Source organism: Hyperoodon ampullatus, assembly GCF_949752795.1.
Source record: "Hyperoodon ampullatus genome assembly, chromosome: 11".
Lineage (NCBI taxonomy): Eukaryota > Metazoa > Chordata > Mammalia > Artiodactyla > Ziphiidae > Hyperoodon > Hyperoodon ampullatus.
In genome coordinates, this window is record NC_136924.1 from 72,543,480 (window position 1) to 72,570,571 (window position 27,092).

The following is a 27,092-nucleotide window of genomic DNA, read 5'->3' on the forward strand; positions in this document are numbered from 1 at the left end:
GAGTGGCCAGCTCCCTTTCACTGCTGGAATGAATACAATCCAGAAAAACTACCTTCTATTGCTTCACCTAATTGGGTAAGGATAACATATAAATATATATACATATATAAATAAACAAACAAATATATATATATATATATTTATATATATAAAATTGCTAACTACAGACTTTAAGTAAACCCAGCTTGGCCCTTATTGTTAACCCTGTTACTGCTCTTAGGCCTCTAAGGAGAAGCATTAGGACCACATGGTGAAATGTCAACAGCATAAGAGGCCTCTCAGAGCCAGAATCTCAGCTGGTTGTTATCTCCCTGGAGGGAAGTGCAATAACATACAGGTCATTTCTTTTTAAAGACTTTTCAGAGCCTCTGATCTCCCATATCCAGCTATACCATATTACTTTGCCCCATTTTACTCATGGAAAAGAGAAAAAATGGCTAGAGGAAGACAGTATTACAAATTTCAACACAAAACTTACAGGGCAATATATTGTTGTATCGATTTTTCCCTCTATTCTCTGGCAAGAGTGCAATGTCACATGATTGGTTTCGACCCACGTCTTTTAGGTCCTGTTGGGTCAAAAATAAGTTTGCAGGTGAAGAATGTGAGATGGAAAAGGGCAAATCAGACGGTCCCTGAGATACATAATAACATAACCATATGTTACACTAGCTGCATTGGTGGAATGTCTCCTATTCAACCTCTGTGCATCAGCTCTGATCCCCACGAGAGCCCCACAGGAGGTAGTCTCATCTCCATTTTACAGATGAGGCTCAGACAGGATAATTAACTTGCCCCAGGTCACACAGGTGGCAAAGCTGGGAACTGAATCCAAAGCCTGGGCACTTTTCACCAAACCACATTGTCTCCCAGGCAAGCAAAAGGCCAGCTTAAATAACTGACAGCAATCTGTATAAAACAAATGCATGAAAGGATGCTCAACATCACTAATCATTAGAGAAATGCAAATCAAAACCACAATGAGGTTTTGCCTCACACCGGTCAGAATGACCATCATCAAAAAATCTACAAACGATAAATGCTGCAGAGGGTGTGGAGAAAAGGGAACACTCTTGCACTGTTGGTGGGAATGTAAATTGATACAGCCACTATGGAGAACAGTATGAAGGTTCCTTAAAAAACTTGAAATAGAACTACCCACTACTGGGCATATACCCTGAGAAAACCATAATTCAAAAAGAGACATGTACCCCAATGTTCATTGCAGCTCTATTTACAATAGCCAGGACATGGAAGCAACCTAAGTGTCCATCGACAGATGAATGAATAAAAAAGACATGGCACATATATACAATGGAATATTACTCGGCCATAAAAAGAAATGAAATTGAGTTATTTGTAGTGAGGTGGATGGACCTAGAGTCTGTCCTACAGAGTGAAGTAAGTCAGAAAGAGAAAAAGAAATACCTATGCTAACACATATATATGGAATCTAAAAAAAAAAAAATGGTTCTGATGAACCTAGGGGTAGGACAGGGATAAAGACACAGACGTACAGAATGGACTTGAGGACACGGGGAGGGGGAAAGGTAAGTTGGGATGAAGTGAGAGTGGCATGGACATATACACACTACCAAATGTAAAATAGATAGCTAGTGGGAAGCAGCCGCATAGCACAGGGAGGTCAGCTCGGTGCTTTGTGTCCACCTAGAGGAGTGGGATAGGGAGGGTAGGAGGGAGGCTCAAGAGGGAGGAGATATGGGGATATATGTATACATATAGCTGATTCACTTTGTTATAAAGCAGAAACTAACACAACATTGTAAAGCAATTATACTCCAATAAAGATGTTAAAAAAAAAGAAAACTGACAGCATTGGTTTGCATTTGAAGTTTGTCAATTCTTTCTTACCATCTGGTCTGGGTAGCGCTTTGTCTACTGTACTATTCTGGAGATCAAAATGGCCTCTGAGAGTAGGTGGCATATTGTGCAGGGAATGGACTCAGGCACAAAAGAATGCTCAGCTGAGACCCTAAGTGCCATCCTAACTCCTGAGCCCAATCAGCCTGTGATTCCACAGTGAAGGCTTGGAGGGAAATTCTGCTAAGGACCAGGGGTGCTAAAGCATCATTGCCTCTGAGTTGTACCTCGTATTCCTTGGATAGAAGGTAGTTGGAGTCGGCCTGCAGCTTCATGAAGTGTCCTTCAAACTGATTTACTTTTATTGGGCTATAGTTAAAAATATAATAGAAAGAAAAGAAAAGTACTGAAGAACAGGGAAAATGCCATACCCAGCCCCAGTTACATTTCAAAAGTAGATAATACAGTAACTAATGAGTTCTCTCTCTTACCAAGAAGTCTTCCGGTTACTGTAAAGAAAAGCCAAAAGGAGAAAGATCTCATTAGCAAATCTCATGTAATACAGTCAACTCATCTTTCAATAAATGAAGTGAAGGAAAACGTGCTCACCATTTTTGGCCCAGGTTCAAGTGGACAGACAGTGGTCTATCCCGACGAATGCTCAGGCGGGCAGAGGGCCTTTCTCGACCATGGCTGAAACACAAGGGAGAGGACTTATATTCTGATTATGAAATAATTTAAACAAATTTCTCCATTTATGGTAAGGCTGTGCATGTTTGTGCAAATATGGATTTTTCAGTACATGTATATTTTACACTCAGCCAACATCCCTTTGAGGGAGGGAAAAGTGAGGAAGAACATAAAGAAGAAATAGATTTTTCCCACTCAGAAACCATCCTGCAATAGCTGAAGATTTGTCTTCTGGTTTTTGGCTACAGGTCATAATCACTTCCCACACTCTCAATAAAGCTTTCTATAAACACACACACACACACACAGAGTAAACCTTAGAGGCAAGACACGACTGCAAGAGAGAGGACATGCCAAAGAAAAGAAATTCCCTAAGAGAAGAGGGCATGGCATTGGGGCCACATGCTGTTTAATTCTTTTTGGTCCCTTCTTAAGTTAGCATGGCAGATATGAGCCGCAAAATGGAGATGTCAACCATACTTTTCAGCATATTTCAGAAAAGTATTCGGGCACATAATTTGCAGACATCTCTGTCTTCATGAGGTAACTGAACTACACACACGATTTTTTTTCCCCTGTGCCAAAGGAGCTATTTCACATCCAAATGAGGCTACAGATGGCCCCTCAGTCATTTGGTGAGGGCAAGACTCAGCAGTGGTATGTAGAGAGGCTGAAAAAAGTGAGTCATGGTTTTAGGGTTTGATTCTTGTTTTTCTGAAGAAACAAAGGTAATTTAACCTGGAGAAATTAAATGATTTTCCCTCCTTACTTTTCAGGCTAAAGAGCATTTTCAGTTGCATCTTTAAAATTGTGGACCCAATTGCCAAAGGGATCTTTGTACTCACCTGGCTTTCTGTCTGCAGATTAATAAGGCAACAACAGCTACCAGCATGCCAATTAAGAACAGACCAGCACTCACACCTTCAATAACTCCAAACAAAGGCTCTACAATAATCCAGAGGGCAACAACAAACCCAGGTGGGAAAATTAGTGTTAAAGAACCAGTAAGATAGCTATTGGAACACTATCTCCCTAGGAATGTTATTACAGAAGGATTCAAACAATGCCCACATTAAGGCATTTACTATCTAAAGGCTAAGCAGTATGCAGCTGAACAGATGAAACATTGGCTACTACCATGTGACAGCAGGTTGGTCATTATACTTTTGAAGTCAATGGTGTTCAGCTTATAAAGGAATTTGGGACTTCATCTATGCTTGTATGTAAAGCTTTGGGGCACTTGAGATAAAGGCCAGCAGTTTGCCACCAAGGTAAATACGCTATTTCACTTGTATGAAACGTGTTTTACAACATCTGGGACATTGGCAAATCCAGTGAATTGCTCAGAATTATTTTAATGAAATATATATCTGGATATTGTTATATATCCAAATAATTTTTATTATCTGGTTCGATACTGCCACTGGGAGTTTATGAACAGGCAGCCCATTTTAAAAACAGTTTATTGAAATATAATTCACATGCCATACTAGTCACCAATTTAAACTGCACAATTCAATCAATTATTTTACATTCAATTTTATAACATTTTCATCAACCCCCTAAAAGAATCTCCAATTCCCCTTAGCAGTCATTCTTCATTCCCTCTCCCTAGACCCTGGCAACCACTAATCTACTTTGTCTTCATAGATTTGCCTATTCTGGACAATAAATTGAGAAATAAATATGTGCTTTGTTTGTGATTGGCTTCTTTCACTTAGCATGTTTTCAAGGTTCATCCATGTTGTGGCATGTATCAGTATTTCATTCCTTTTTATGCTGAATAATATTCCACTGTGTGGATATATCACATTTTGTTTATCCATTCAGCCATTGATGGACATTTGGGTTATTTCTATTTTTTTGGTTATTATGAATAAAGCTGCTATGAATCTCCATATACAAGTTTTTATTTTCATTTCTCTTGGGTATACACTTAGGAGTGGAATTGCTGGGTCAGAGGGTAACTCTAGGTTTAATATTTTGAGAAATTGCAAAACTGTTTTCCAAAGAAGTTACACCACTTTATTGATACATTCTATAAGCAGTGTAAAAGGGTTCAGATTTCTCCATATCCTTACTAACACTTGTTATTGTCTTTTTGATGATAGCCATTCTAGTGGGTGTGAAGTAGTATTTTATTGTGGTTATGATTTGCATTTCCCTAATGTCTAATGATGTTGAGCATCTTTCCATGTGCTCATCGGACATTTATGTATTGTCTTTGGCGAAATGTCTATTCACATCCTTTACCCATTTTTAAATTGTGTTATTTGTCTTTTTATTATTGAGTTGTAAGTGTTCTGTATATTCTGGATACTTGACCTTTATCAGATATATGATTTGCAAATAGTTTCTCCCATTCTGTGGGTTGTCTTTTCACTTTCTTTATGGTGTCCTTTGAAGCACAAGAGTTTTAAATTTTAATTAAGTCCCATTTATCTAGTTTGTTGTTGTTATTGCTTGTGCTTTTGGTATCATAGCTAAGAAACCATTTCCTAACTCAAGGTCACAAAGATTTACTCCTATGTTTTCTTTTAAAAGTTTGATCATTTTAGCTCTTACATTTAGGTCTGTGGACTAGTCCATTTTTGAAGTTGCATTTTAAGCCCTTGGATTTGTTTATTCAATGTGCTTTTCAAGACTTACCAAATCAACACAGTCATGTTTCTTTTACTGTGGTTAATATTCTTTTTTGGATATATGTTTACTATCTTCCTTTATTGGACTACATACAATTTTTGTTGTATAACAATAATTTAAATAGGGAAGAATTGTGTTTACAAATCCCTTACTTAACATTAAATTATAAGCAAACACATCTAAATCCTCCTGTGTTCTGATCCCTCTTTGGTTTGAAAAGTGGGAGATTATCCCTATATGCGGCATAAATAGATGGGAGCGTTTGTGAGGCTGAGTCATCTTTTGTCATACAGCATGAGAGACTGTTTTAGCTATAAAGAAGAACTTCCTGAGACCAAGCATTGTGGAAGGCTGGGTACAGGGAAAGGCTGGGCAGATAATGGTTTCAAAGAACAATGTGCTAAAAAATAAAGCCATTCTCAGCATGTTGGAAATATTCTGAATCCGAGCAGTGCAGAGGTTAAGAGGTCAGGCAGAAAGTGCCAGAATTGCAGTTCTGCTCTCTTGGGCAAGTTACATAAACTCTTGGTATCTCAAATCCTCACCTTTAAAATGGGAATGATAATAGGATCTACCTCAAAAGGTTGTAGTGAGGATCAGGTATATTCTAAGCACAATGCTTAAAACTGCTGCTCCACAGGATGAGAAGTAAAATTAGCTACTATGATTACTCAGGCTTTCCCTCTAACATAAATTTATGTAAAGCCAAGTTAACATTTTTTATCATGTAAAAACAATGTACAATAAACAAAAGGAAAAAAGTCACCTGTAATCCCACTACTTTGAGATATTCATCACTAATACTTTGGTGTATTTTCCTTCTAGTCTTTTTTTTCTATGCATTTCTATGTATATATTTCATATACACATTCCCACTAACGACTTGAAAGCCTTTTGTACCTACTTCTGTTTTGGCCTGTGCAAGCTCTTGATTTGAATGTTTTTCATCCACTGTTTTTTAAAAAAAATCATTTTTAATAGGAAAAAAATCTGGTACTTCTTTCTACCTTCTTTACACGATTAATCCCCTTTCAGTCCATTCTGCTACAGAAGTTGTGAAATTCCTCTAATCCACATCAATCCATGATCATATAAAGATTAAAATCCAAGCAAAAATAAATGTTCCCCTTACCACCATCAGCCAAGTCCCCAGATCTCCCCGCTAGAGGCTCTTGTAGGTGACATGGTGTTTGGCAGACTATGTAAAGTCGATGGAAAGGTTAGCCTTACCTGACTCAGTGGTGATGGGCAAAGAGAAAAATGTGTCTGAATAGAGTGGCTTTGTGAATTCCTTCAGGTCCTCATCAAATAGCTGGGTAAAAGCCCGAATGCTGATTCTGAAAAGAAAACCGATTTATTTAAGTACAAATTAGTGACTCACCACAGTAGGGTCAAGGAGAAACAGGGTGGTCACCTGGTCAATATGTATGTAGGGTAGGGTATGAATTATGAAATCAGATAGCCCTGGGTTCGTGCATTCATGCATTCATTCATTTATTCATCAAATATTTATTGAGCCCCTACTGTGTGCCAGTACATGTCCAGGAGCTGGATATACTGCAAAGAATAAGTCCCTATCATCTCGAGGTTTACATTCTTGAATGTAAAACTAAGCTTAGTAGGCTGAAGTCATAGAGCAATATGGGAACAAAAAATCACTTTCTAACATTTAGAGTATGAGCTGCCTCATAGGTAGTGAGCTTCCAGTCATTGAGGGTGTTTAAGCAGAGACTGGAGAACCAGCTCTCAGGGAATCTGTAGGACAGCAGCCCTGCACTAAGTTATAGATTGGCTTGGGTGACCTCTTCAGTCCATTCTATCCTGAAGATTCCCAGACTGTAGGTTTACTGAGAGTATGAGGATCAGTTTATATGGGAAAACTTTTTCTAGGGTTAATTTAAATCGTAGGAAAAGTAATGGATGACTCTTTTTTCCTAGATTTGCTCCACCCAAAAGTATCTGGGCACATCCTGTAATAATGTTGAAGTAGTACCAACATTAGTACCAGCCAGGACAAATTGTTCTGACCTTTTGCCCTCTCCTTCTCACTCATGCCCAGGTCCAGGTATAATCTCCTCAGCATCTTCAAGCTGATACTGAACAATCACATCTATAATTTCCATCTCTAAAAGAAACCTTCCAAGTCAAAAATTGTGCTTCCAGGAATAACAGACTGTTGATGGAGGTATTGTGCAATGTCCCCAAAGGGTAACAAGGAGTCAACACACATTAACTGGGAGGGGAGGGGTCGGTGTGTGTTGCTAATGTATTATACCTTTGGACATTGAAAGGAGTCTCTCCCATGAAAAGAGTTTCTTTTACAACCCTCAGAATGGGAGAAAATATTTGCAAACGAAGGAACTGACAAAGGATTAATCTCCAAAATATATAAGCAGCTCATGCAGCTCAATATCAAAAAAACAAACAACCCAATCCAAAAATGGGCAGAAGATCTAAATAGACACTTCTCCAGAGAAGATATACAGATTGCCAACAAACACATGAAAGGATGCTCGACATCTCTCATCATTAGAGAAATGCAAATCAAAACTTCGATGAGTGAAGTAAGTCAGAAAGAGAAAGACAAATACCGTATGCTAACACATATTTATGGAATTTAAGAAAAAAAAATGTCATGAAGAACCTAGGGGTAAGACAGGAATAAAGACACAGACCTACTAGAGAATGGACTTGAGGATATGGGGAGGGGGAAGGGTAAGCTGTGACAAAGCGAGAGAGTGTCATGGACATATATACACTATGAAACGTAAAATAGATAGCTGGTGGGAAGCAGCAGCATAGCACAGGGAGATCAGCTCAGTGCTTTGTGACCACCTAGAGGGGTGGGATAGAGAGGGTGGGAGGGAGGGAGACGCAAGAGGGAAGAGATATGGGAACATAGGTATATGTATAACTGATTCACTTTGATATAAAGCAGAAACTAGCACACCATTGTAAAGCAATTATACTCCAATAAAGATGTAAACAAAACAAAACAAAACTTCAATGAAGTATCACCTCACACCAGTCAGAATGCCCATCATCAAAAAACCTACAAACAGTAAATGCTGGAGAGGGTGTGGAGAAAAGGGAACCCTCTTGCACTGTTGGTGGGAATGTAAATTGATACAGCCACTATGGAGAACAGTATGGAGGTTCCTTAAAAAACTTAAAATAGAACTACCATACAACCCAGCAATCCACTACTGGGCATATACCCTGAGAAAACCATAATTCAAAAAGAGACATGTACCACAATGTTCATTGCAGCACTATTTACACTAGCCAGGACATGGAAGCAACCTAAGTGTCCATCAACAGATGAATGGATAAAGAAGATGTGGCACATATATACAATGGAATATTACTCAGCCATAAAAAGAAACGAAATTGAGTTATTTGTAGTGAGGTGGATGGACCTAGAGACTGTCTCACAGAGTGAAGTAAGTCAGAAAGAGAAAAACAAATACTGTATGCTAACACATGTATATGGAACTTAAAAAAAAAAAAGATTCTGAAGAACCTAGGGGCAAGACAGGAATAAAGATGCAGACATAGAGAATGGACTTGAGGACACGAGGAGAGGGAAGGGTAAGCTAGGACGAAGTGAGAGCATGGCATGGACATATATACACTATCAAATGTAAAATAGCTAGTGGGAAGCAGCCGCATAGCACAGGGAGATCAGCTTAGTGCTTTGTGTCCACCTAGAGGGGTGGGATAGGGAGGGTGGGAGGGAGATGAAGAGGGAGGAGACATGGGGTTGTACGTATATGTATAGCTGATTCACTTTGTTATGCAGCAGAATCTAACACACCATTGTAAAGCAATTATACTCCAATAAAGATGTTAAAAAAAGTCTCTTTTATTTGTATAGTGATTTGTAAGTGTGAAGAACTTCTATAAATATGATTCTATTTGACCATCTCCAACCTCTCCAGTATAAGAAAGTTATGATATTATTTCAGAGATTTGGAACCTGAAGCTTGGGGAGATTCCATTTCTCACTCAAGATCATAGAGAAAGCTGGTAAAAGAAAACCAAACTCAGTACTTTCTGACTCGTAGTACAAATCTCTTTCTCTTATTTCCTCTTGGCTTAATTTTGGTTTAACAGCAGTGACTTCTGTTGGAGGGGTGGCAAAAAGGGCCTGGGCTAGGAAGCATAGGGTTTGAGGTCTAGCTCTCACTGTCACTGATTAGGTGAAAGGTTCCCAAAGTTCTTTATGCCTCAGTTTTCTCATCTGTGAAAATAAAAGCATTGGGTATAACAACCTTGACAGGTCCTGCTCTGGAATTCTGGGATTCACAGGTGCAAACGCAAAGTACAAAATGGATCCAGATGAATAAGGGCCTTTAGGAACCCTGGAAGGAGATAATGACTTACTGTAGGCTTGGCTTGAAACTAGCAGGTCCACAGGAACTCTGCCCTTAAACCCTTCCGGTAATGGACACCACAACCACATTTCCTAGCCCAGCAATTAGCACCTATTCAGAATCCTGTCCCATCCTATCTTCCTGCTTTTGTCTTCCCCACTACCCCTCTACATGACCCCCACTTTCAAATGGGAGTATTTGCTCTTTTCTAAACAATCTGTGTATTTCTGCCTCTGCACTGTGAATCTCCTCTTGCCTCTATCTCCATAGTTTCAAATTCTTCCCTACTTTTCAGCGCCCAGCCAAAATGATACCTCCTTCAAGAAGCCTTTTGAAACTTCATAGCATTTATTTACCTATACCCCTCTTATGTCCTTCAACATTTCTGCCCATATTTTACAGACATGTCTTCTGTTTATGTATATAAGATTATTTTAATGAACTGATATCTGATAGTAAGTTTTTCAACTTTAAATGTGTCCAGAATCAGAATTCTATAGCACAAAGTTACAGATCACGTGGTTCAATTTCCTTCATTTGAGGAAAATGAGGTCAAGAGGAGCTGAAACCTGATCGTGGTCACGTTGCTATTCTATTTAGAATAGAAACAAAACCAGATCAGCACTTCCCCAACCTCCAAACTGCTTCTCACCCATCATGATCTGCCCGTTCTCTTCCCATACGGAACAACGCTAATTATATACCCGGATAGTAGGAACCCAACAATGAACGGAAACACATTATACATTCGTTGACATAATAAACTTGCATATCAGCTAAACCTAGCATTTCTCATTTCTTTTCAATCCTAATTTTTCTTTTTCCATGTTCCTTCCTGTCTACCTATTCTCTCTGAAAAAAAAGATGCCTGAGAGCATTGAGGGTCACCATGGTGATTATCGTCGTGAGACAGGCAGAATTCTGCCTGCACAGAGCCTGGTTTCAGCAGCTACCACACGGGGGGTCACTTAGCATGCGCTTCTCTGTGCGCGTATCAAGCATTATCTGCCTGGCATGCTGTTCACAGGAGTGAACGAAATGTGGAGAAATAGAGGAAGGCTGTGTCCTAGAAAACAAATTAGTACGGCAGGAGGTGATTAAGCTATAATAAGAATGTGTCTCTTCATAGAACATCTTGGCTCATTCCCTTATTTGTTCATAAACATTTAATGGTATCTCTTTTGTGCCCGGTACTTGCCATATTGTTTTGTGACTGATGTCATGTCTGTCTCCCCTATTGGACTGTGAGCTCTTGAAGCCTAGTGAAGAGGGTAGGCTATTAAACAAAGGGCTAAAACCCACTGCTAACTGGAGGATTAGAGGGGTGTAGAGACTGGGTGCTGTGGAAATGTAGCTGAGGGCCCAACTGCCCAGCTGTGGGTTAACAGGGGTGGCGCGGGCTAGTTGCAGATTGAGCTGGCTTTTAAAGTGTATGAAGCAATTCACCAGTCAGACGGGAGAGTGGAGGGCATCCCAAATAGAGTGAAAAGGACGTGCAAAGGCTCAGAGGTCTAAAAGAGCCAGATTTAAGGGAACTCGGAGGAATAGGGCAAAGCAAAAGGGCAGAGTGTACTTGGGGCAAATGGTGGGAGACAAAGCTGGCGGGGCAGGCAGGAGGGAGGAGGCGGGGGCTTTGTGTGCCCTGCTCTGGAATCTTCACTTGCTCCTGGAAATGAATGGGAACCACTGAAAGACCTTAATCTAGAAGGGACATGGCTAGGTTTGATCTGTCATCTACGTGACTCCTCAGGACAGTCCTGTGATGTTTTGCAGATGAGGAAAGTGAGAATTAGAGAACTGAAATGCCATTTACAAGGTTACACAGCTGAAAAGTGGCAGTGCTGGAACTTGAATGCAGGGCCTCTTCCTAGGACCTTGGCTGCTGTTATGGACAGGAAGGAGTGTGCTGGGAGACTGGGGGCCTGGTCCACACATGAACTCTCTCTAGCTTCTTGTTCTCATTCTTTTTTTTTTTTTTTTTTGCGGTACACGGGCCTCTCACTGTTGCGGCCTCTCCCGTTGCGGAGCACAGGCTCCGGACGTGCAGGCTCAGCGGCCACGGCTCACGGGCCTAGCTGCTCCGTGGCATGCGGGATCCTCCCGGACCGGGGCACGAACCCGCGTCCCCTGCATCGGCAGGCGGACTCTCAACCACTGCGCCACCAGGGAAGCCCCTTGTTCTCTTTCTTAAACATAGTAATGAGTCATCTTCTCTCCTTCTCTTTCAAAAAGCAAATAAGAAAACAAACAAAAACAGCCTCAACTTTCCAACCCACAAAGAGAAAATAGCCCTTAGGAGACTTTTCCTCAAATTTCCTGGAGCCCAAGTGACAAAGGAGCTGAGGCATCTCTTGATTCTAATAGGAACTAAAGGATCCCGACATTCTGATCTCTTTTATATTTCTCCTTTGCTCTCTCTGAGATCTCATCTCCTTCAGGTAGGCTCATATGGCCTTTTCCTCAAGCAAACATCACTAATAAGTTTGTGTGTGTTTACTTTGGAGGTGCCAACCTTGGCTGTGTGGCAGTAGCACTTTTGTGGTGAGTCCTGGGCAGAGGTATCTATACAGAGTTCCTGCTCAAAGTGAGTCCTCTGTTTTAGGGAAACTGTTGGCCTGCCTTTGTTGATGCAAGGGAGGGGCTAAGAATGACATGATGCCGTGTCACTGTCTCCCTTTGGAGCTGGCAGAAAAGTTTCTGCTGAAATTCAGGGGTGATACTCAAAATATGCAAGAGTTAATAAGACCTGGACACTGACCAACCAGAATGGACACTGGCCCATAGAGAACCTGACTGACTGCCATACTGGCTGGATATCAGCTCTGCCAAAACCCAACAGAGAAGGCACATCCTCTGCAGAAGTATTAATCTTGGATGCCTGTGGCTTCATATCCAAGATGGCAGCCTAGGTTCTTTATCTCTTGGGGATCCTGGTTTGGGGGGCTGTGTATACTTACACCTGCTTTCGGGGAGCATAGTGTAGATGAAGGGCACAGACAATTCCTACAGATGGAAGGGCCTGTTGGCTGTAGTAGTGCTCCCTGGGGCCAAACCAAATAGCTGCTCCTTTACATCTGCCATCTTACTGAGAGGAGAGGGTACTTCCACTCATTCAGGGGCCTTTCCCTTCAAGGGTTCTATCTGGACCAAAGAGCACTTTTATCTTGTTACACCTTAGAAGGTAAATTCCAGTCCTCACTAAAGGTGGAATATAAAACCTCATATTTCTTGAGTCTCCCTGAACTCAATCTTTCTATTTGGACATTTTCACAGTGGTTAACATGGTAAGTAAATTGTCTGATTCATACTAGAGAAGTTTTAGGAGAAAGGACAATTTATTAAGAACCTTCAATTCTTCACACAATGAATTGGAGCTTTTGCACAATGTGAAGGCCTTCTTTACGTGTTACCTGTGAACGCAGGCAGGAATACAACTTTTATAAATCACCTAGTGAAACATAGAGCACTCTCGTAACACAGGTTATTAATCTACAGGAGCTCGTGTGCATCAGAGGCCCGGACAGCTGAGCGTCCCGTGATGCAGCACGTCCCTTCTAGCAAAATGACAGTAATACATCTAACCTGTAGGCCGTGCGCGGCTTCAGCGGTCCGTCACAAAATTTTTGCTGATTGGGATCACATTTTCCACCCAGGCTCTCCATCTCTGCACCAAGCTTAATGTTAAAACTCTTAGAGTTGCTGTCAGGACTTTCCGCACATTTGCTGGCAAAATAATCAGTCTGGTACACCCGAATGGACGCATTGTGCCTGTATTCCAGGTAGGAGGGCAGAGGGTGCTGTTGTTCTGGCTTCAGCTCATCACTGCCTGGAGGGAGAAAACCCACAGTGAAGCACTGACTTTCTTGTGACTTCAGTGATTTCTAACTAGGTTTCTGAGGTTACCTCCTCACCCACTATCTCCAGTCATCCCTGGAGTGCAGAATCTGTGATCTCAAAGGATGCTATGAAATTCTCCCAATGAAATTAATTTAATTCACTTTTTCTAAAATAAGTAAAAATTAAAAATAAATAGTGCATATACAACATTTTATATATGCATATTCATCTACACCGACACACACACAGACACACACACACACATACACATACACTATCATTTTTCTAGGAAATAAAATATGTGTGAATGACAGGGTGGCTCATGCATCCAACGATAACGTGTCCCGTAACTCCAGAAAGTTGGACACTCCCCGCTGTGAGTCAAGCCACTCAAAAAGGTCTCTACCCAGCCAATAACCATTGTAGCTGAGCGAATAAGGAGATCCCTATGACCTGGGAAATGGGGAAAAGATAAGAGGAATCAGGTCTGAGGCCAGAGCGTGCCTCACAGGCACGCTCCCCTTGCCGTGCCCAGTCTGATAATTGCTCCGTGTCCTGCTCTGTTATCTTGAGTACAGCTTAATCCTGGCTTGAATTTGGTCCCTCAGGCAGAACACTTCCCAGAACTCTTCCCCTGTCCACCCAGCCTGCTGTGTGTTTTGGCACTGCAAACTCGTTTTGATGTTGGCTTGAGGAAAGCATAATTAGGAAGGAAAATATTACAGAGATTGGATACCATTTACAGTGAACTTTAAGGAGTGGTACGTGGGGCTTCTTTGTACCCTGGACTCAATCTCAATTTATTAAACTTCTATTGTTTAATAAAATTTGCTCAAAAATGAATGGATCTTGGAAATATTACCCTGTTGGCAGTAATTAAAAGGAAGGTTGTCTTTAGGAAGAGTATATATGCTATAAATGACACTTATGTGAGATGGCTTGTTATCTTAGATCAACAGAGGGAGCACAGCCCATCTCCATGGACATCAATAATTGAAACCCACCTGGCTGGAGCACACGAGGCTGAATTCTGGGGTATTACTTTTTTTCAGCTACTGCCTTATATTCAGGTAGAAAAACACTGTCTTCAGGGCAGCCTACTTAAAGTTAAAGTCTCTCTACAGTTCACCTATTTATCTCCAATTAGGATGTGTGAGGAAACTTGGAATGCAACACTCACCCTTGAAATTATTGAATTAATTATGCATAACCAGCTCTAGTACAATTAAATAAAATGTAAAAATACACAGTGAGAATGAAATACTGTTTAGCTCCAACATTTGTCATGGCAGGTTTAAAGCTTCCCATTGCCCACAAATGGGTTAAAATAGTCTGGGATGCTTAAGAAACTCCAGTGCAGCACCTTAAACAATTTTGAAAAATATAAGACATGTAGAATATATTAATGTCATTCCAGACACAAACATCTGTTTTGGAGAAATAACACACAAGACCTCAGTGGCAAATACACATATGGACATGTGTGCCCCCAGATACAGCACTCCTGCAGATGATTTGGTAACTGCTGATGTAATAAGCTCTAAAGATCATACCTGGTGGTTGTATGGAATGTTATTATAAGAATTACCTAGTATTTGCCTGATCCATAAGAATTGGGTAACACTGAATAATTTAGTGGACTAGATAATGAAACATATTATTGAAAATTCAGTAGAGAAAGGAGGACTGCTCTTCATGATCATTTTTTCCCCTCTTTTATTTAAGCTTTTGAATATTTTTGTGAATTGGTGGGTGGTTTGGGAGTGTATGATTGGTGCAGGTATTGAGACAGGAAGGGGGGAAGGCAGATGAAGCATATAGCTGCTTAATGGCAGAAAAAGGGAGCTGAACGGGACTGAATAAGTAGCAAAGAAGACTGAATGAGTCAGTACATGCAATGCACTTCCAACAGTGCCTGGCACGTAGTACGGGCTCAAGAAATGATGGTTATTGTTATTACTGATGTAGTTGCTATTAATATTACTCGCCCATTTAATAATTAAACCCAGCAGATAATAGGCTTTATTGCTGAAAGAACCTTTGAGCAGTTTTCTGTTACATCTCCCTGCATCCAGCAGAGAGAAAGTGAAATGACATAAAAATTAAGTTTTCTTCTTTTAAAAACTTGTCACAAAAGGAGCTCCCACAGTGACTTTTGGGAAAGTAATCCTGTGTCTTACAGCAGAGTTAATTCGTGATCACTTACCGTCAGCCTCTCTCACCACCACTGTGAAGTATTTCACAGCTCCATTGGTGTCGCTGAACCAGCTGCAGTTGAAAGTAAAGTTGATGGAAGATTTGCTAATTAGCACATCCTTTTTATTCACCCGAATATGTGGAGGTGGAGGAGGAGGGCCTGGAAGAAGGGTGGAGGGGGAACCAAGAAGGGTCACAACTATGCTTTAACATATAAACTATCAGTGAAATGAAGATCTCTACTCACCTACATCAGACTCTGTGTGTGTGTGTGTGTGTGTGTGTGTGTGTGTGTGTGTAATGCTTGGAATCAAGAAAACCTCCTCCTCTCCTGAAGGGAAGCAGGCAGAGGAAGTGATTTGCCAGTAGCACATTAAACATAATGAAAGAGGCAGCTCCTCAGCAGGATTTCCTGAAGTTGTAGCATCAAACTGCTTAAAAGCTCCATTATGGCTCTAACTATGTCAGGCGAAGAGATGTATTTAAATACTAACTCATTCAGGTTCTTTAAGATCATTTAACTTATTTGCTGCCAGCATGCGTTACACAGAGAAATGTTTCTACTTCCCAGAGCCTTTCAGGTCCTCTTCAAGTGACAACAAGACACACTAATGTGGGTGAGCCGTATGCACGTGAACAGGGGTAGTGGATACCACGGAGAAAGGCACACGCCCTGTGCGCGCCTCCAGGGACACTTACGGTCTATCATGGTGATGGTGCTGTCTTCGACCACCTCACTGCTCATGCCGGCTGACTGCACCTTGATGGACACCAGGTATCTCTTATGGGGCACTAGCATCATGATGTTAAGCAGAGATTTTTCTTTCTCCAGCTTTCTGGAGAACTCAACTTCTTGAGTGTCCATTTTCCGGCACTCAATGCTGTACCCATCAAAATCAGAATCGGGAGGGATCCAAGAACAGGCAATGGCCGTGGAGTTCTGAGGACGGCAATGCAGATTCTGTATCTTGTCTGGCTCTAAAGGAGACAGGAAGAGATACTTTTCACAACTCTGTGAGACATCCTTTTAGCTCCTTTGGCTCCAACTAGCTCAGAGAACTAAATAAATAATTCTCAATCTTCATGTGAATTGTCTTTCATAGATCTCCAAGGGGATTTCTGCCTATGAGACTCCGCTTTGAGAAACACTAAACATTAAAATTCTGTCCCTTTAGAAAAATCACCAGGTGCCATTGTGACTGGAAACACAAATGTACACGTGGGCACTGAAATCAAGTGGCAGAAGTCAGATAGAAGGTGGGGCAGAGTAGCCGAGAGGTGCGGCTTGATCTGCCTGAATTCAAATTCTATTTGCCAGCGACGCACTCGTGGGCAAGTGATTTAATGTATCTGTGCCCTATCTGTAAAGTGGGGAAATTAAGAATACCTATTTCATATGGTTACTGTAATGCCTCAATGAGCTGAAGCATGCACAGCCACCCAGAACAGTGGCTGGCGCGCTAGCTGCTCAATAAATGTTAGTTCTTAAAATGAGGAGAGTAAGAAATGGCACTGCTGACGCTTTTACCTTCTGGATCTGGCTCCCGTCCCTGTCTTCCATTTTTTGCCTGCCCCTCCCTGCTCACACGCCATGCTCCAGGGACTGAACTGCTGTGATTCCCCACATATGCCAGACTCTTCCATCCCCCTGTTTCATCCCCCTGTGCTTATGGTCATTCACTTTCTTCTGCCTGATAGAGTGCCTAACTCAGTAGGGACTTGAATGGCAGCTGATTTTATTTGTTCCTGTGAGTGACACAACCATGAGTCTGAAAAAAAAGCAGTCACGTGACTGTGCAAGTTAACAACCGAACTGTGTAGGTTACCCCGTTATATATGCTCTTCTGGGAACTATGTGTAGACCCACTTGGCCCTCCCGGCGCAGCACCTGTTGCTCTGATTTGGAGCACGACCCACCTTCCCCTGACACGTGCTTTGTTACAGGAGTCCTTGTCCTCAGCAAACACTCAGCATCTGTGTGCTACTGAGTGAACTCCTGTTTCATATCAAGGTCTATAAATGTAAGCTAAGGCACAGCAGGTTAGATGAGGATGATTTAGGAAAAAAAATTAAGCCGAGGATTTTTCAGGATAGAGGAAGAATTGGCCTTTGAGGCAGACAATAATTGTGTCTTTTCAAACATTAATTGCATGTTAATCTTTTGAGCTCCCTTCAAACCAAGTCACAGCTGAGACCCAAAGACACCTCCTCTTTCAGCTTTGGAGAAATTCTTTGAAAACATCCTGCCTAATCCATAATTCTGACTAATTTACACAAAGTATAATATGGAAATTTGCTTTGATCTCTTCCCTCAGTTCCTTCTCTCTCCTCCTTTTCACCTCTAAATCCTGCCTGTTTTCCAAGACTCAGGTTACATCTCCATTCACTAAGAAACAAGTACCTACTATGTGCGATGTGCCCTTCTAGAGACTGTGAACAGTACAGAAGTGAATAAGGTATTAGCCGTAACCTCTAGGAAGGGAGATGAGTCCAAACCAGTCATAATACAAGGTAGAAAAGAGAATGTACCAGAAGAAATGGGGAAGAGGATGCTGTGTGAAGTGACAGACAACTTTCTGCTTCTGGCGTTAGTGGTGGGCAGGAGTTAGCAAAGCCTTTCTGGCAGAGATGACACCTTGCCAAGATATTGGGAGAGGGGCATTTTAGGCAGAGAAAACCACGAACCCGGGCACCAAGGGTGGTGCTGGGAGGAGTGGGAAGGTGGCTGGTGGAGCAGTGCAAGCTGTTCAGCATGGCTGGAGTGTGTTTGTGAGAAATGGGGCACTGGAATGATTTTACATGAGAATTCTCAACTTCTGTTTTGTTTAATCCTCTGTTATATTGTATTTTCTGTTACCCACAGCCAAACCCAATCTGAACTAATGCAACCCTCAAAGTTCATTCCGTCATTCCCCGTAAAACTCAGCATCGAGTCCCCCTTGGTGCTGGTTGCTTTCCTCTTGGGCAGGCCCCATTTGGTAAATGCCTCTCTTAAATTCTAGCATCCAGGACCGAATACAATATTCCAGATGTGATCTGACCAGCCCAACCTCAACTGAGCTATCAGATTCGAACACCTGTGATTCAATTACACAGCCCACAATATGCCACTGCAAATCCCTCTTGATCTTGCTATAAACTAAAACTCTTAGTTCTTTTTCACATATTTCTCTTGACACACACCTATCTGATCCCAAACTACTCTTTGGATACAATATCCAAAGAGTTATAATTTTTGTAGCATTAATGTTTGTTGAATTAACAAAACAGCTACTGGCCTAAATTTCTAATTTTCAACTTTGTATTTTATCAATAACCAATAACTATCTGATCTGATCTCAGAAACTACATTTACTGGGTATTATTGAAAAATAGGGGCTTCCCTGGTGGCGCAGTGGTTGAGAGTCTGCCTGCCGATGCAGGGGACATGGGTTCGTGCCCCGGTCTGGGAAGATCCCACATGCCGTGGAGCGGCTGGGCCCGTGAGCCATGGCCGCTGAGCCTGTGCGTCCGGAGCCTGTGCTCCGCAACGGGAGAGGCCGCAACAGTGAGAGGCCCGCGTACCACAAAAAAACAAAACAAAACAAACAAACAAACAAATAAACAAATATTTGGATTGAGGTTCCTATACCAAAAACTTCTGTTTCTTTGAGGTCTGTGGTATTTATCTCAAAATGCCTTGGGGAAGAAACCGATATGTACTTTATTGTTGAAGTATTTTCATCTTTAGAATTTACAGCAATATGTCCTAACCAGTCCCTCTGTTTCTAGTTTGCCCCTTTCAATCTGTTATCTGTTCCACCCCTATAGTGACTTTCTAAAATGCAAATTTGATTATATCTCGGCTGAAAATCCTTCAGTGGCTCCAATGGACTGAGGTTCAAAATCATCACCATGGCTCACAACACATTTTATGACCTGATTCTCCTAATCCTCACCTTTTATCCTCTGGCCAACTAAACTCCTTTCTATTCCTGCCTCCTGCCTGGTTTTGGAATCTTTTATTCTCTCTACCTGGAACATTCTTTACTTCTTTCTGCATCTCCACCCGGTGAGTCTTACTCTTCCCTGGGTTTTGATTTGGATGTTTCTTCTTCTAGGAAGCTCCCTTTTATTGGGTCAGATGCCTTCACCCTGTGTTTCTCTAGTGCCAAATACTTCCTTCATCACACCCAAAATGTCTTTTTAATGATAGTACCTCCCACTCAACTGTAAGCTCCATGAGGGCAGAGATTATTTCTTGTTGTTAAAGTTGAATAAATGAACAAATCTATATAGAACTTCTGTCTGAATTCAAATCTAACCGATTTCAGGTAAAAATGTGGATTTAAACCAAGCCTCATTGGAATAAGATGTTGCAACACATACTTCCTCCCCACTTCATCTGAGAATCAAGACATGTCATACTTGTCCTCACAGATCCAAAAATTGGTTTGCTGTAGGTTTTCCAGGAATCACCACTGACAGTCTTGACACTGAATTGATAAGATCTCCCTGGACGAAGACCATACACGATGCGTCCTTCTGATTTTCTGTTGCTGTAGGGGTTGAAGACTGTGACGGCATCTCTGGGGAACCACTGCAGCTCAAAGTCATCGTAGTCTGTCCAGTCCGGTGGCCCTTTCCAGGTGATGGCCAACGATGTGTTTGCAACATCAGCAAATGACATAAGACTGGGAGGACTTGGGGCTGTATGTATGAGAAAGTAAAAAATCATGTAATCACTTCTATGCCATAACATATATAAATAAGATAGCTGAGCGACATCAGACATATATTTAACATACTTCATAGGAAGAGGTAATATGATAACATAATAATAAGAGCTTCCATTTACAGTGTTTACTACGTGTAAGACACTGTCCTCAAGTGTTTTATGTACATTTTCTTTAATTTTTATAACCAGAGCTTTTTTACCAGGGTGCTATGGAGCATGAGTGTGCCCTGAATGGATTATAAGTATGAGAAGATATTTATTCCATCAGATTTGGGGATGTGAAGGCTAGAGTCCACAGACAGTTACATCCAATTGCAGAGAGCCTTGTTCATTGACCCCAGGGTGGCACACAGATATCAATGTTATCTGTGTGTGCCCAAGAAATAAGAAAATTTAGAAAGCACTGATCATAGTAACACAATGATGATGTATATGATTATCCCCATTTTACAGATAAGAAAGCTGAGGCTTAGAGATGCTCGGTGACTTGCCCAGCTTCACATAGGTAAGTGGTAGAGCTAAGCCAAGGACCTAGATCTTTTCACTCAAAGTCTGTCTCCTTTATCCATTCTATCACAGAGCCTTCCCAAGTTCAGGAGCTAGCACATGGTACATCATTACCGATTTTATTTCTTATTAATAAGACTGTAATTAAAACATGCCTGTGGAAGCTACTTCCCACCAACACTTGGCCATTGGCAACTGGGCTTCTTACCTGTTCTGCTCTCCCCCGTGACCTTGTTGCTGAGATCTCCACTATGAGTTATCACACACAGCGTGTATTTCCTTCCAGGAACGAGGCCATGGAAACGCCACTCCATCAGGTTCTTGTCTTTCCAGTTTTCCTTCTTTGTGCCATTGGGGTTATAAAGAATCAGCTCATAAAAGTCGAAGTCCCCAGAGGCTGGACTCCAGCTGAACCAGAGACTGTCTGTCATGTTTCGATTGGATCCCTTGAGGTTACTCACAGAGGCTGGGACTTAAGAGAGGAACAACCTTTACTAAAAACAAGACAGATAGAAACAAAGGCATTTTGGCCCACAGGTGAAAACATGAGCTATGTTGGGTGTACGGGTGAGTAGTGCTTATTGTAGAGTCAGATCTTGCTTCTACTTCAGGTCACTTGCGTTTAGGGGCATGTGGTCTAGAGACCTGGCACAAATTAAAATAAAACAAAGCACAAGAGATGGTGGCTTCTGTATGCTCGCTACATGTCCTCTGATAAACATATAAAGTGAAATCTTCAGAAATGACTAAGACTGGTCAAATAGTTCATAACTTAGGATATAAAAAGCCCTGAAAGTTGTTCATAAAATGATCCTGCTCCTTCCAGTCTGGCCCATCTCACTTGGGCCACCATCCCATAACATCCCTCTCTGGGCCTCTTTACTTCCTCTCCATCCTCTCTTAGGTTCTCAGTTCTCTCTCTCAGCCCTTTCTTCCCCCAAAATCTATACTGATGGAACGTCACTTGGGAAGTGAAGTGTTAACAGTCATTTCTACCATAGTATAAATTAGTCAGGCTGGCACCTGTCCCGTGGGTATGTAAGCTTCATGATTCTTTGGAGAGTGAAGACTGTTGTCCCTTGTTGGAGGAATTTTAAACATTAATGAGCAGATAAGGGAAGATGTGCCGAGGGCAGATGGCCCTGAAGATGGTAACATCTAGGAAATTCCACTCATGGCTTATCCACTGCTCTTTTTCATTCCCTTAGAAGACAAGCTGAGAACTCCTGTTGAGTGACTAAAATGAGATCTTCCCATGGCTCCTCTCACCTTCGGGTCTCAGCTGAAAAGCCTTCTCTGTCTAAAGTGGTCTCTAAGTCTTGTCCTGCCGAGTCACGCTGTGTCACAACATAATGTTTATTTCCTTCAGAGGATTTAAGGGGTTCCAAAATCATCACCCTTTAAAATCTGCCATCCCGCCGCCTCCTCCTCTCTGCTACTGTAAAGCCCTGTGAGGTCAGGGGCCCTGTGAGCCTTGTCTACTCTCCTAGTGCAACAGTAAGCCCAGTGCCTGGCACACAAGAGCACTCAAAAACAACTGTCAATTAAGAATAAAAATTGGGGACTTCCCTGGTGGTCCAGTGGCTAAGGCTCAACGCTCCCAATGCAGGGGGCCAGGGTTCCATCCCTGGTCAGGGGACTAGATTTCACATGCATGCTTCAACTCAAGAGTTCACATGCTGCAACTAAGACCCGGCGTGGTCAAATAAATAAATATTTTTTAAAAGAATAAAAATTGAATAGAAAAAATGAGATAATGGACTCAAATTATGGAGAAAGAGTAGATTCAGTTTCTTATTTGCAAAACCCAGAGATGTTTCTCTCTCTCATTTTCCTGGAACTCTTGTGTTCACTTCATCTAGTGCTGTGTTTCTGATTCACATCAGTCTTTGCTTGTTGGCCCCATTTGTAGCTGCTCTTCTTTGGACCATCTATTTCCTGTAGAAAGCTGAAAGGCACAGCTTGAATTGAGCCCCAATGGGTTATAACCCTCGTGTAGCGGTTTGCTGGCAAATAGAGGAGCCAGATTCATTTTTTTTTCACTAAACTCTATGAGGTAAGCACATGTAGGAAACAAAGCAAAAACCAGTGCAAAAACTATTCTGATATATAATCAAAGGTCTGATTTAGTGTCAAAAATTTCATATAAAGGTCACAAATTTCATATAAAGCTACACCCTGGGTAGAACAAGAAATTAAGGACAAATCAAGGAAAAGCCAGTGAGTACTGTGACAATTTCCCTGCTATTCATTACAGCTTGGGTTCAGGTCTTACCTGTTCTACCGAATATGGAAGACTCATTAGACAGCTCCCCACTGTGAGTTACAATCACCATTTTGTACATTCGACCTTGTAGCAAGTTCTGGAAAGAGAAGCTCTGGACTTGCGGGCCAACTTGAGCTCGCTCCTGAAGAGTTCGATCGGGGTTGTACAGAAAGATGTTGTACCATTTGAGCTCCCCCTCTGAGGGGGTCCAGCTGAAGGACAGGTGTCTGGTGGCATTCTCTGTGATCCTCAGGTTGGTGACAGCTGCTGGGACTAGAAAGGTTGAGGAGCAAGAGAATGAGACTGAGTTTCGGTACAGTCAACCCTGACCCAGCCCGGGGTTGGCGTCTAGATGGCCACACTCCATCAAGCAGCTCAAAACACACCGTCCCTGCCTTTAAGAATATTGACTACATGGAGACCCCAGAGCAAAGAAATCTGAATATTTTAAATTAGCGAGGCTGGAGCTGTTAATGTTAAAAAGCAAAACCACAAGAGAACAACAACAACAAAAAAAACCCCACTAATGGAAAACTATCTTTAAAGACATTTTTTGCATGTAAAATAAATGTTAGTCTGACCTGTGTGATAAATGTTTTTCCAATACTAGGAACTAGATCAGAGATCAGCAATCTATCTCTGAGTGCCCTCTGAGAGCTAAGAAATGACCATTGCAGGGAAGGGCAGTGGGAAGGAGAGACGAGGTATGAAAGAAAGGGAAAATCAGGCAGAAAGAGAAAACTCGATTCAGAGACATGGGAAAGAGAAGGAAGAGGAAAAGCCAAAACCATTTTTTAAAAAAGGTTTACATTAGGATTTTGGAACCCTTTTGGCCTTCCATGCTACCTGCTGGCAAGGTGATCAAGTGCCACCAGAAATGACCTGCTTCCAAACTGTTGGCACAGAGGCTGCCTGATACCATGGAAGTCTTAAGATGCCAGTGGAAATAGAACAGGACATCTGTCTCCTCTCTCCTGGGTTCTTTTCTCCAAACACTTTCTCAGGCTCTTTTGCTTTTCCCCTTTCCTTATGCCAGATCCTTAAAAGTTGGTATTTCCCATGGTTTCACCCTTTGTCTCCTTCATATTCTATTATATTAGCGAAACAGTCAGTCTCATTCACTTTATGGCTCGTTATGGCCTGCATGTTTGTGTCTCCACCCCGACCCCCCCGGAAATTCATGTTGAAACCTAAGGGCCAAAAATGATGGTTTCAGGGGGTAGCGAATGGAAGATGATTAGGCCATGAGGGTGGAGACCTCATGAGTGGGATCAGTGCCTTATAAAAGAGACCCCAGAGGGCTCTCATCCTTCCCACCATGTGAGGACACAGTGAGAAGATGCTCGCTGTGATCCAGAAAATGGGCCCTCACCAGACACCAAATCTGCTGGAGCCTTGACCTTGAACTTCCAGCCTCCAGAACTGTGAGAAATAAATGTTTGTTGTTTAAGCCACCCAGTTTATGGTATTCTTGTTATAGCATCCTGAACAGACTAAAACATGGATTTAACTAGAATTTTTGTCCAAATCTTTATCTCCAGCTCACTTTTCTGAGCTCAGGACCCCTATTATCAATAACCTATTGATCACCTCTCTCTGCAAGTCATTCAGACATCACAAACTCAGTTCAGAACTGAGCCCTCTATCTTTTTCCTTGACACTCTCTCCTCCTGCTTCTCTTATCTCAGTTAATAGAATCATCTTCTACCAGGTAGAAACTATAGAATCTTTCTTCTGTTCCTCATTTTATACTCTACTCAGCCACCAAGTGCCATCCTATCTAATGCAGGACTATTTCTTGACTATATCTGCTATTCTTCATCAGGGCCCCTGCATTAGTTTTGCTTTGGACCCTTATCGTTTCTATGACTGCCATCACCTTAGGACCCCAGTTACCTCTCTGACCACCTCCCCTCACTTTGTCGTCACTCACTGTGCTCTACCAATAGTGGCCTCATTACTGCTTCTCCAACGCTCTCACCTCAGGTTCTTTGCCTTGCTGTTTGCTCCGCTTTGGGATGCTCTTCCCCAGATATCTACATGGTCCTCTTTCTCACTTCTTTCAGACTTTTACTCATATGTCACCTTCTCAACAAAACCTTTCAGGACTGTACTATCTAAAATTGTAAGCGTCTAGCACTTGCTAACCCACTTCCTGCTTTAATTTTCTCCTCAGTATTTATTACCATTTAACATACTACATTTTTTACTTCTTTATTTTATTCATTGCCTTTCTCCCCTACTAGAATATAGGCTTCATGATCATGAGGGCTGTTTTATTCATTTCTGTGTATCCAGCATTTAGGACAGTGCCTGGTATACAAGTTCATTTATGAGCCTGTCTCCCCACCTTTGGTCTCTTCTCCATTCAATCTATCCCCCATTGCCATCTGATTTACCTTTTTTTTTTTTAAAGTACAGATTTTTATTACAGAACATTCACTCTCTGGCTGCAAAACTTTTATTGTCTCTTTTTATTTATTTTATAAGATGAAAAATAAATTCCTGAGGAAGGCACGCCAGGCACTATCTAATCTGGCCCGAACCTGCCTTTCCAGCCTCATGTCTCCACCGTGTAACACACACTTCGGCCACCGCAAAATCTCACTGCTCCTTCTCACACCTCCCTGTCTTGGCACGTGGTCATCTGTCTGCACTGGGTGTCCTTCTAGCTTTTCTCCACGTAGAGAATTGCTTCATCCTTCATGACAGTACTGAAAGGTCACTTTCAAGAAGACTTCCCAATTCCACCTGACTCCATGCTCTCCTTGATGCTGGACATTCCTCTCTCACAAACAACCCTTATCACAATGCATTGTCATTATTTGTCCATGTGTCTGTCTCCCCCAATTGTCAGTCACTTCTTCCAGGGCAAAAAGCATGCCTAATTTATCTTTATGTCCCTATCGACATCAAACCCCTTTCAGACCTAGGTGCTTAATAAATAAATAATCAGTTAGACCAGTGGTGCTGTCTGAATAATGGCCCCCAAAGATGTCCATGTCCTAATCCCCGGAACCTGTGAATATGTTACCTTATGTGACAAAAGGGACTTTGCAGATGTGGTTAAGTTCAGGATCTTGAGATTATCCTGGATTGTCTTAGCGGTGACCAATGTGATCACAAGAGTCCTTAAAAGATGGAAGAGGGAGGCAAGAGAGCAGAGAAGGCGATATGGTGACAGACACAGAGGTTGGAGTGAGGCCATTGCTGGAAGGAACGTGAGTGGCCTCTAGAAGCTGAAAAGGGTGAGGAATGGATTCTCCCCACGAGGTCTCTAGAAGAAACACAGTCCTTTTTTGAACTTACACCTTGATTTTAGCCCCATAAAACCTATTTTCAGATTCTGATCTCCAGAACTATAAGATAATAAATCTGTGTTGTTTGAAGTTGCAAAGTTTGTGGCAATTTATTACAGCAAAAATAAGAAATGAATAGAGCCAGTTTTGATGCAAAATCTGAATTGGAGTGTGGTGGGCTGAAAGCTGTGTGAGTAGGCCGACTGGCGGAAGTGGCAAATCACGGTGAATGTCCCTGCTGTGTCAAGAAATATATATCATCTCCCAGTGTTGCTTCATCCCTTTGGCCCTACAGTTCTTAAGGAATAGCAGACAGGGAGGTGTTGTACGAAACAACAAGCTGTGCGAATTACCTGTCCGGCCTTCAGTTTGGGCTTCCTTGCTAAAGAGGCCTCCACTGACGGTTAGGATCTGTATCTTGTATTTCTTTCCTGGTGTTAGGTCTTCAAATTTGTGCTGCTTAGTCGTGGCTGCCTCTGATGTGTTACTTAGGAGGATCCCATTTTCACTTAGAAGCAGGATATCATATCTTTCTGCCACGCCAACAGCTTTTTGCCAACTTACTATTAAGGAGTGACTACTGTATGCATTGTCTGCAGTTATTCCCTGGACAGACGCTGGGACTGCAAAGAAAAGAGAGGCCAGTTCCATCACTTAGGGTTAAGTAACCAATTGAGAAAAACTTCCCTAAATCAACTGCAGATGGAAGATGATGCCTCATGGTTGCATCATTGACACTT

General features: G+C 41.9%; 1 protein-coding gene across 1 annotated transcript in view; it reads right to left on the reverse strand.

The window, feature by feature from the left end:
* The window catches only part of PTPRB (protein tyrosine phosphatase receptor type B), a gene marked incomplete at its 3' end in the record, with an annotated part of 114,212 nt that overhangs the window by 17,137 nt on the left and 69,983 nt on the right, over positions 1-27,092 (reverse strand). The window contains exons 15-27 of the mRNA XM_079714194.1: positions 26,706-26,975; positions 23,063-23,326; positions 20,996-21,259; positions 19,971-20,252; positions 16,263-16,541; positions 15,570-15,723; positions 13,113-13,352; positions 6,385-6,491; positions 3,357-3,456; positions 2,431-2,514; positions 2,313-2,330; positions 2,109-2,190; positions 479-569 (exon numbers count right to left, since the gene is read on the reverse strand). Coding sequence (XP_079570320.1) covers positions 479-569; positions 2,109-2,190; positions 2,313-2,330; positions 2,431-2,514; positions 3,357-3,456; positions 6,385-6,491; positions 13,113-13,352; positions 15,570-15,723; positions 16,263-16,541; positions 19,971-20,252; positions 20,996-21,259; positions 23,063-23,326; positions 26,706-26,975 — 2,235 coding nt within the window. The remainder of the gene's footprint in view (positions 1-478; positions 570-2,108; positions 2,191-2,312; positions 2,331-2,430; positions 2,515-3,356; positions 3,457-6,384; positions 6,492-13,112; positions 13,353-15,569; positions 15,724-16,262; positions 16,542-19,970; positions 20,253-20,995; positions 21,260-23,062; positions 23,327-26,705; positions 26,976-27,092) is intronic.